This window comes from Lactuca virosa, chromosome 8 (assembly GCF_052849685.1).
Source record: "Lactuca virosa cultivar CGN04683 chromosome 8, Lactuca_virosa_CGN04683_v6, whole genome shotgun sequence".
NCBI lineage: Eukaryota > Viridiplantae > Streptophyta > Magnoliopsida > Asterales > Asteraceae > Lactuca > Lactuca virosa.
This window is the reverse complement of record NC_136433.1, coordinates 296,091,091-296,102,707: the sequence shown is the minus strand read 5'-3', so window position 1 is coordinate 296,102,707 and position 11,617 is coordinate 296,091,091. Positions and strand designations below refer to the sequence as shown.

The 11,617-nt window shown below is 34.0% G+C and overlaps 1 protein-coding gene across 1 annotated transcript; it reads left to right on the top strand.

The window, feature by feature from the left end:
* The first annotated feature begins 1,929 nt into the window (after nucleotides 1-1,929).
* On the top strand, nucleotides 1,930-2,973 carry LOC145131640 (uncharacterized). The gene is made up of 3 exons (XM_079066301.1): nucleotides 1,930-2,035; nucleotides 2,084-2,758; nucleotides 2,963-2,973. The coding sequence occupies exons 1-3, from the start codon at nucleotides 1,930-1,932 to the stop codon at nucleotides 2,971-2,973; spliced, it is 792 nt and encodes a 263-aa protein (XP_078922427.1).
* Nucleotides 2,974-11,617: the final 8,644 nt, after the last annotated feature.

Sequence of the window (11,617 nt, the reverse complement as noted above, 5' to 3'; positions counted from 1 at the left end):
TATTGTTTTTAATCAACAATCTATCCTTGCAGGCTGGCACCTGAGTCTGTTGGTCATTTTGAATATTTATTAACAATTTTTTTTGAAGGCCTTCCATGTGTGACCACCATATGTATCAGCATTCTTAGAGATGATTTTCCTAACTTGCTGCCCAAACAATGTTGTGTATGGGTAATTGTATCACATTTGATATCAAAGCGTGCATGGCTTGTGGGCCTTTTACCTTTGATCAAGCTATAAATGGTAAAAAAACATGTTTATAATTGTTTTTATGATGTGCATTTGCACTAGCCACTAAGTTAATGTTCTTTTTTTTTTTGTAATTCAATATGCTTATAAAGACAAGTTAAATGATGACATTTCTACCGACTTATTTAACACAAAGCTTTGTCGGGAAATGGGCATAACATTATAGATGATGTTGCACCCTTATTAAAAAATATTCAACAGGATCACTTTGTAATGGAATTTATAAAACTTAAGTCCGAAGATAAGGAGACAGTGTGGCATGCAATGATGAAAATAATGGATAACTTGCTTTTTTTAGGTGAAGATGTTAAAAAGAGAAATATACTCTTGTGTTGAGTTATTACATATTACATACTCTAATCATTATTTCTCCTTTCCGTAGGTCGATTAAAAAAGTATGGTTCGGTTCTTGGAAGCTTTTGCTTCTTAGAGAATGCTAAGAAAACAAGAACCTCGAGCTTATATTAAAAAATTGAATAAAAGATGTTATATCGGTCTTAAAGTCAAGATGTCGTCTTATCTCAACTGACAGTAAAGTCGACCGATAGATAGAGAACATGGCCATCTAAAAAATGACTTTACAACCTTCCCTATAACAAGTTCTCTATCTACCGATTCATTGTGGGTTGAGATAAGACATCTTGACTTTTTAGACCAATATAACATCTTTTCTTCCACTTTTTAATAGAAGCTTGAGGTTCTTGTTTTATTGGCATTCTCCAAAAAGCAAATGCTTCCAAGAACCAAACTATACTTCTTCAATCGACCTATTGAAATCAAAAATAAATATTAGAATATGTAATAAGTAATAACTCAACACAAGAGTATATTTCTCTTTTTAACATCTTCACCTTAAAAAGAAAAAAAAAACAAGCAAGTTATCCATTATTTTCATTATTGCATGCCACACTGACTCCTTATCTTCCGACTTAAGTTATATAAATTCCATTACAAAGTGATCCTGTTGAATATTTTTTAATAAGGGTGCAACATCATCTATAATGTTATGCCCATTTCCCGACAAAGCTTTGTGTTAAATAAGTCGGTAGAAATGTCATCATCAGGGTTGTTAATAGCGATCGCTACCCTCGCTATACCGAATAGCGTAGCGTAGCTGTGATGGCTCGCTACCATACCTGTAGCGATGAAATAGCACTGTAGCGATACAGTAAAATTGGTTTTTTTTTTATTTAAATCGGTAAGAGAAGTAGCAATTAGGCTCGGAATAGGGTTAGGCTAGGTATTGTAGTGTCAATTTGGTGTTTTCCCCTCTAATCGACTAAGATTGTACGTATGGCGCCAAATTCACCAAAATTGGTTTTGGCGGGTTATTTCCCACTCCTGCAACAGTAGCGACAACAACACATCTCCCCTTCTCCCCAGACGACTCCAACTACTCCAGAATCCATCTCGATTGTTCAACTCCAAAAAGGTAAGACTTTTAAATTGCTCTGTTTTTTTCTAACTTCTCGGTTTCAGCTTTAACTGATTTTTCTAATTTCAGCTTTTAAATTTTATATCTTCTGTCTTCTGATCGATCCTGCGAGAATTCAACTTCAAAAAAGGTAATCTTTGGCTTCTTTCTTTCTTCTAAATTCTGAGAATCTTCTAATGCTCCTGTATGATCTTTGATTATGTGATTCTTATGATATTGGCTTCTATATTCTGATCAATTCAGGCATGCCTCCTGGTGTAAAAGAGGATGATATTGGCTGGAAACATGGCAAAAAAGTTGAAGGAACTACAAACTGGGTGTTGTGCAATTATTGTCCAAATGTTGCCAAAGGTGGGATTACAAGACATTAACATCACCTTGCTGGTGATTCCACTTCAGTTTGCAAATGTCTTAGAGCTCCACTAGATGTTAGGAAACTTTTTAAAGACATTTTTGAGAAACAGAAACAAGATAAAGTTGAAAGGAATCACATTCCTCACTTTGATGATGATGTGGTGGATATAAATGATGAAGATGAAGAAGAAGTTGGTGAGGTTCCTTTCTCGTTAGGCAAGAGGGCTAAATTGTCTTCCAAGTCAACCCTACACAACAAGAAAGTAAAAGGCGCTTTGGATACTCATTTCAGGCCATCCAATGAAACAGGGAAGAAGAAGGGGTACTTGGTGGGAACCCCCGAACATAACCAACTTCACAAAAAACTAAGACGTGACGCGGTTCAGAAGTTCGCCCGTTGGATGTATGATGCAGGTCTTGCATTCAACGCGGTGAAGTATGATAGTTTAGGGCCCGCACTTGAAGCCATTGCTATACATGGTCCCGGTATGAAACGCCCTAGCTACCATGAGGTACGTGTTCCCCTGTTGAAGCTAGAGAAGGAGCACACAAAGAAACTTTTGATACTTAATGAGACCGAGAAGAAGGCAATCGGGTGTTCTTTGATGGCTGATGGTTGGAGGGACCGGAAAGGAAGAGCACTTATCAACTTCTTAGTGAATACTCCACGAGGAAGTATGTTTCTAGAATCTGTAGATGCATCTTCTTATTCTCATACAGGTATTCATTCTTCTTGTTTTTTACTTATGTACTTTACTTATGTTTATATTCATTGTTCTATGTACTTTATTATTATTGGCTGAAAGATTAAATTGCTATTGACTGTTATGTTCTAGCATTGGCTGATTATGTTCTTTACTATTTTTGACTGTCATTCACTCTTGTATTGACTGTTATTGGCTATTTTTTTTGTTGTTTGAACAGGAGAGAATTGAAGCAAAATATCCACACATCTATTGGACTCCGTGTGCTGCGCATTGCATTGACCTCATGCTTGAAGACATCTTCACAGTGACTCATCTTAAGAAGACACTAGATAAAGCAATTGCGGTTAACACTTACATTTACAACCGTACATTGCTATTGAATATGTTGAGAGACTTTACGGGTCAAAGAGATATGATTAGGCCCGCAAAGACCCGGTTTGCAACCGCCCTCTTAACTCTGAATTGCTTTAGGAGTCATAAGACAAGTTTGAAGAAGTTGTTCACGTCTGAAGCTTGGAACAAAAGCAGGTTCAAAGGGGAGGAGGGAGGAACTCAATGTGTCACAACTATTTTTTCATCTAGTTTTTGGATTAACATTGACATTGCTGTCAAAGTTGGTGAACCATTACTAGCGGTGCTTCGATTGGTAGATAGTGAAAGAAAGCCGGCTATGGGGTACATTTATGAAGCAATGGATAGGGCAAAGGAGCAGATTGCATACTCATTCAACAACAAATTTAACAAATACAAACCTTTCTTCAAAATCATTGATGATAGGTGGAATTGTCAACTTCACCAAGATTTGCATGCGGCTGGTCACTATCTGAATCCAAGTATTTTTTACAACAACCCAGGAGTGAAAGAAGATAGTGAGGTGATTAAGGGCTTGATGGCATGCATACATAAGATGTCATCATAAGAAGACGAGACCAAGATTCACCAAGAGCTCTCTATATATACTGGTGCAGAAGAGTTATTTGTGCAGCATATGACTGTTAAATTAAGAACAACACTTGCACCAGCGAAATGGTGGATGCAATATGGATCATCAGCACCAACACTTAAGAAGTTTGCTGTGAAGGTGTTGAGTCTTACTTGTAGTTCATCAGGGTGTGAGCGTAATTGGACTGTTTTTGAACATGTAAGTTGTTCATTTTTTTAAGATTAATATCCTTTGCACTATTTACTAATGTTTAATTTTATTTTTGTAGATCCATTCGAAAAAAAGAAACCGTCTTGAAAGACAAAAACTAAATGATTTAGTTTACATCAAATATAATAGAGCATTAAGGAGGAGGTATGATATGCGGGATATGATCGACCCGATCATCTTGGAAGACTCTCACATACATGACCCGTTCGAATGGTTGGCGAGTGATGATGATGGTCTTGTGTTTGAGGGTGATGACTTGAGATGTGATGTTGTGGCAGAGGCTATGGGGGTGGATGAGCCGGTTCATCTAACTAGAAGAACAACACTAGGTGGGAGGCAAGGGGGGATGCAGGGGGCTGTTGGGGTTGCTGGGTCGAGCTCACAAGGTAGAGCTAGAGCTAGACAACCCCATTTCGTAGATGAACCTGAAGAGGAAAATGATGTTGGGGTTTATAAGGAGTTTGTTGAAATAGAGGGGGAAGATGAACTCGTATTTGAGGAGGATGAGGATAACGATTAGTGGATTAGTGGTATTTTAGAGTTTATACTTTTAGAGTCATAACACTCTCTTTTGTGGTATTGAAACATAGTTTTAGACTTTAGAGTCTAAAAATAACCATTCTTTTGTGGTATTAGAACTTAATTTTAGACTTTAGAGTCTAATACTAACCAATCTTTTGTGGTAAAAATCTTTTGGAACTTAATGTTAGCTTAATAGAAATGGTACTTGTTAGTTCTATGTGTTATTTTTAATCGTTGAATAGGTGCAGGTAAATATATTGTTTAATTTTATAAGAAATCACAAAACATGAAATAACTGTTGCTATTTCATCGCTATCGCTACGTAGCATATAGGTGGGTTGTCGCTATTTCCTCGCTATCGCTATCGATAACCTTGGTCATCATCTAACTTGTCTTTATAAGCATATTAAATTACAAAAAAAAAGAACATTAACTTAGTGGCTAGTGCAAATGCACATCATAAAAACAATTATAAACATGTTTTTTTACTATTTATGGCTTGATCAAAGGTAAAAGACGGACAAGCATTGCACGCTTTGATATCAAACGTGATAGCATTACCCACACACAACATTGTTTGGGCAACAAGTTAGGAAAATCATCTCTAAGAATGCTGATACATATGGTGGTCACACATGGAAGGCCTTCAAAAACAATTGTTATTAAATATTCAAAATGAGCAACAGACTCAGGTGCCAGCCTGCACGGATAGATTGTTGGTTAAAAACAATATTTGCTTCTTGTGGATCATCCAACTGTGAAAAACTAAGTCGCATATCTTGCGGCCAAACTGCAAACAGAATACACAGACATATATAAGAAACGTTCTTCTAAAATCAATTAACGTTCGCCAAGATATCAATGAGATGGATTCTACAAATGACATCGCACCTGTATCATTTCATCATTCATGGACAATCTTTGAAACTCCAAAAAAAAAATCGCATAACAAAAGGGTCATTTTGTCATCATATCTTGCAAGTTTTTAACTCATAACAAAAGGGTTGTTTTCTTTTAATGGTTAGGCCTCTTCATATTTTTTCCAACATGTGTAAGCCCCCTGTAACTTAAATACTTTATCCTCAAATGGTTTCCAAACAACAAATACACATGTTATACATTTGATATATTAAAATCAATTTTTCGTCACTACAAGAGGACATTTTGAGGAGGTTGGGAATAAGCGAGAAGGTCTCCTAAAGGAAAACAATATAACTTTTGTCGTCATGGATTGCAACATCTGTGGCTTGCGCCATTGTTCTATCAAAATTATGTAATGTTTAGGCATTTACTTGGTGGAGGTGGGAAAACAAGTCTTTATGGGTGAAGGAGAGATCAGTGCCTGATTTTAGCGAGAATTAAACTGAAGTTGGTGTCCGGAAACCCAATTAGCGTGTGTGCATGAGATCAAAGGAGAGAGCGAAGATAAGAGAAGATAACTGAGGAGAGCTATCAAAAGAGGCAGAAAACGAATAGTATAATATTTAGACGCCGACACCTACCAAATAAATTGAGGTCAATACAGATACAAACAAATTATGATTTATAAGGTTCTTCATCATTCGTTAGTTCAATTCCTTATTTACCCTTATAAAATAGTAAACAACATAGATTTTTTTTTGACCTGTAATTAACAATTTAATATATGGGAAATGATATTTCCACTGTATATTTTAATCCATCCACTTAACAAATTTGTATTTTCCCTTTTATGCCCTTCTAAAATCCGTGAATAAAATCCTCTTGTCCCTTAACTTCATTTCAACATTAATTATGATTTTATCCTCGTTTTAATTTTGGTTTATACTATTACTTTTTTGTTTTATTTTAATTATGATTTTATTTATATATTATTAAATAAATTATATTTAAATAACAAAAATATTTAAATATTTAAAGCAAAAATTAAATAAAAATCATAAAAATATATGATACCAACACCTTATAAACATAACATTACCGAAATCGGTTAAGGATTTTTATTTGATATAATAAATATTATACTATAAATAAATAAATAAATAAAAATTCTAACGGTCACGAACCGCAATTTAAAACAACTCTTGAGGGAGCAAGTTGCAGTTCGCTTTGGTTTTTAGTCGAACTCGAACCAAAACCCGCAAATTCAGTTTATGAAGTTTAGAAATTGTGCGACTTGTTTTTTGTTTTGCGGTTTTTTTTTTTTGCATTTTTGGCCTTTTTACACAAATGATCCATGGAAAACAACTTTTCCTTATAGTTTGAAATTTGAAGATCGATAAACTTTTTTTTGCCAACATGAAACATATGTAACTTATTTATTGGTTTGGGTTTTAATTATTTATATAAACAACAAACATTTTTTTTAACACACACTATATAATACACAACGAGTTTTGAAATCAAATACTCACATATATTTACGGTTTTTGCAAAACTAAAAACCGCACCGGTGGATTTTAATTTCGGTTTCAATTTGTTGGTTTTGGTTCATGCAATTTTTTCGGTTTGCAGTTAAGTTTTAGTTCACCACTAGTTTATATAATGAAATAGTGACGATAAAAGTACATTCACCATACTCAGATAAAATGTTACACAATGAAAATATTCAAATGAATGCATATCATTAAAAATGTTCAAATTATGCTTTGCGACAACCGTTATTTCAAATCATGGTCTGTCGCCGCTATTTTATTTTTGACCATGATAATTGTTTAGATTTCCGTAATAAGTCGATGTGGTATATGATGTTGGTATTATATTTATATTATCTTTTATTTATTTTTTCTTCAAATTTAATTATTCTTTATATATATATATATATATATATATATATATATATATATATATATATATATATATATATAATCAAAATTCAACTAAAATAATAAAATAAAAATAAAAAAATAAAACTAATTAAGGGTCACTCGGTATATTTTGGTTTTCTAAATAAGCTATATATATAAATGATAATAGAAACAACGACAAATCAAAATAAAAGAATGTGGTGGTTTCAAAGGGCATAAAAGGAAAAGTTTAATTTTGTTAAGTGGATAGATAAAAACTATAAGTGGATTTATCACCTCCCTTAATATATAGAGGAAAGTTTTACATAGATGTAGCGGGTAAACGAACAACAAGCTGTGCCGCAACTCCTTTTTGGATGGCAAAACTAATTTCTTTTAATGGCAACATCTATAGATCTAGGAGTCATAACATTACTATGCATGACGCGTTGGATCCTATTGAGTAGCTCCACAGCTTCTGGAGCAAGTAAACCGAAAGTGTCAAATTTAAAAGGTATAAACGTGTGTTGATTTTCCATGCACGCTTTTTCACGAGTTATGATTTGTGGTGACAAATGGTATATCAAACCATGTGTATAAATATTGGTAATTGGTATTTTACGTAAACAATTAATTTCAAATGTTTATTTTTAAAGTAGAAGTGCACGAACCTTCCTCATTTTTCTCTTTGAACATAAGGTCAACTTTGAAGAAAGAAAAAATCTAGTCCAAACTACCAAACTAGTTTTGTTGAGTCTAGCCATTCCAGCTAAATTTATTTATTGAACTAGTCTAGTTTATCAAATTTTCAAACCAAACTTACAGTTAGTCAAAGCTAAACCAAACAAATTGCAAAATGAAAGAACAAGGTTCATACACCAATCAAAGAAAGAAAAAACATTTGATGCTTTCACAACCGATAGTGTATCTTTAATAGATACAAACTTCCAATTACAAGTAATCATTTATGTGTAAAGTCATTAAATTAATCATAACAAATAAGACTAGCACCAATATGAAATTAATCAACGCATAGTACCAATCTTAAATTAGTCATAAATAGCATCATGAATAAATCTCAAAAAAACAATCAAGGAAACACAGGTTATGCCCCAAGGTTACGATCATTTCTCGACAAAGTTCTTTGCCTTAAATAAGTCGATGGAAATGGTTTCATCTAACTAGTTTTTATAAACATATTAAACTACAGAAAAAAACATCATCCTAGTGGCTAGTGCAAATGCACATCACAAAAACTATTATAAACATGTTTTTTTTCCCAACATTTATAGATTGATCAACACGTAAAAGGATGACAAGCGGTGCATATTTTGATATCAAGCGTGATACCATTACCAATGCACAACATTGTTTGGGTAGCAAGTTGGGAAAAATCATCTCTACGATCCTGACACATATGGTGGCCACACAAGGAAGACCTTCCAAAATATTTTGTATGAAGTCTTCAAACTGCCCAACAGACTCGGGTGCCAGCCTGCAAGGATATATCGGGGGTTAGAAAACTTATTTGCTTGCTTGTGGAGACAGTCCATAATACATATAATACATGCCTGCGAGAAGTTAGAGTTGGGACGGGAAGAACCCTGGAGACATAATTATGACAAAAATCATATGTTATACCATCCATAAGGTTTGCATATGTTAGAAAGTGAAATCAGTCGACTAGTTAGTTAGGGAGGAGTATGCTACACATCCCCTTAACTCACATTTTCTAGAAAAAGGGTAATATGGGAAGTTCAACGAATAAAGAGAATCTTTGACAGCGTATGGCCGTTTTGAGCATGGGGAGAGTGGATATGAGGTATTTGGTTTTTGTTATAGGATTTATTCATTTTGGAGAGTGGCTTCTCGAATTTGCCAGGTTACCCCTTTGTTCTTAATCATTTGGGTGATAATATAATATGTTTTTCTTTAGTTGATTTATGTATTACTTGTTCTATTAAACGAGTTCATAGCAAAGTAGAATAAGTAGAAGTGGTTAGTTAAATAATCATTGTGTTAATTGTTATCATTTGTCCAGGAGAGTTTCGACTCTAAGGTCTTGGGTTTAGGGTTTAGATCATGGGAACAAGATCAACAACCATCCGAGTTGATGAAATTAAAGGAGGGATAACATGATTACAATTTACACAAGCAAAAATCTATTCCAAATTCGAATCATTAATAGGTAATTTGCAACCAGTAACCCAAGGAAGGAAATTAGATAGTAATTCTTACTCAATTTAAAGATGAATGAAAATCAATGGAACATACACTAACTGCCATGGAAGGAGAGGGACAATCAAGAAACAAGAACAAAGTTGTAGAAACTGGATCATTTTTGGCAATTTAAGGAAGGAAATTGGAGATGCCCACATTTATTTAAAGGATATAGGAAGAACCCGATCTTGATTTTGATTCAATTCATACCAAGTTCAAAATGTATCTTATTTGAACAATTTCTAGCTGTGAAACAAAATGGATCAATCAAGAATCATTAGATTGCTAATAGTCACAATGAAGAAAGAAGAACATCAGGAGGAGTACAAAAGGTGGGATTTATTGAAAACAAAAATGGTAGTCAATTCAGGAAATTGTCCAATGAAGAACTACAACATAAACGTTCAGAAGGTTTGTTTTATAGATGTGATAAGAAATATTTTCCGGGTCACAAATACAAAAACAAATATTAATGTTGTGATGCAAGAAGATACATAAGAAGATGAATACGGAGAAATAGAATCCAGAAAAGAAGCAAAATTGACAACATTGATTAAGCAAAGAAGTAACAAGTATTACTAAGTTTGGTTGTGCCTTTTAATACTCCAAAGACAATGACGTTAGAAAGATTAATTGGAAAAAAACAAAATGTGGTAGCAATGACCGACTGTGATGCTACACATGATTCCATATATATGGAATTAATGGAAAAGACTAAGCTTACAATTAGGCGAACCGAAGGGTACAATACAGCAATCGGCATGAAAGCTTGGTGGGGGGGGGGGGGGGGGGGGTCAAGGAGTGTGCAAAGGGTAAGGGTAACATGGTGGTACGAATTTGGAATCACTATGCCATTTACCAATTAACATAGAATTGCATATGTTTATTCTAAAAGGCCCAAAAGGGCAATTTGGGAAAAGTGGTTGAAGTTGGTTAGATGAATGAGAGAGAAGAATAAAAAGGAAGGAGGATTACATTGTTGCATGTCTATATATTTTGTTAGTATGATACTCTTGTAGGATTTGGAAAATTGGGTCATCGTGTCCGAGACGACATGACACGACAACGTTTTATGTAACGACATGATACGATGTCGTGTTTCTTTTAACTAAAATGAAAATGAACCAATTAAAAAATGACAAACACGACACAACACGACAAATATAAAATAAAATAACATTTAGTTTATTTAATTAATACTTAATCATATATAACACGACAAACACAAAAAACACGACAGACAAATGCTAAATCGTGTCAATTTTGTGTCGAATTTTGAACAACAACAAGACACCACATGACATCGTGTTTTTTTATACTTGACACGAACACGAATTCGGATTTTAATTTCGTCCCATTTCGTTTCTTGTTGTGTATTTTTTTCATGTCGTGTCATCAATTGCCACCCCTATACTCTTGTATCGGCTATAGTCTTGTAGAGTCAGAGAGGGTTCCCTTGGAATAAGCATTATATTGTGTAATCGTTTAATATATTAGTTCTATTTTATCAACTTCTTTCTTTTAATCTATCGTTTGTTTAATTTGATTTCATCGAACGTTAATTTTTGATCTTCATCACATAGATTCAAGGCATAGAAATTATCGAAGAATTTCTACTCAACTAATTAGGAAATTCCGGTGTGATTTGGGGATGGAAATAACACTGGTTATTAAATTCATGTGGAAAAGAAAAATATTACTTTTGGAAGATCATTTGTATCCTTGAAATCTATGTTTAAAACTATTGGACAAACGTGACAAGAAGTTTGATTGAGTTATGAAGTATTGCGGATGTGGGGAAAACATTAGTCAAACATCCAATAGCCATAAATGAGGTAATTTCCGCTTTTAAAGAAGTTTTTCAAGACACAAGAGGACAAGTAAGCATAAAAATAGTTCTAAAGGATAAAATCGAGCCAGTGAATGATGAAATTGAAAATTTGGTGCAAGAAATGTTGGAAGCACACCAAAAAGTCTTTCTCAAGTCCAATCTTTATCAGTAAAAAATAAAGATGGAAGTCAGAAGTTTTGCATTGATTATCGGGCATTAAAAAGGGTATTGTTCCCAACCAATTTTCGGATCCCCTGATGAATTACATGGTGCAAAACACTTTGCATGAAAGACGGATAACAAATACAAACGAGAAAAGAAAACATGCATAACACCGCTTCTTGTATACATCAAAGACATGAATTTTTGGTAATGCATTTG

Excerpts from the sequence above, each read along its gene's own strand:
- LOC145131640 (XM_079066301.1), top strand. The coding sequence starts at position 1,930 with ATGCCTCCTGGTGTAAAAGAGGATGATATTGGCTGGAAACATGGCAAA. Across the intron at positions 2,036-2,083 it reads TTGTCCAAATGTTGCCAAAG|TTTGCAAATGTCTTAGAGCT; the intron begins GTGGGATTACAA and ends ATTCCACTTCAG.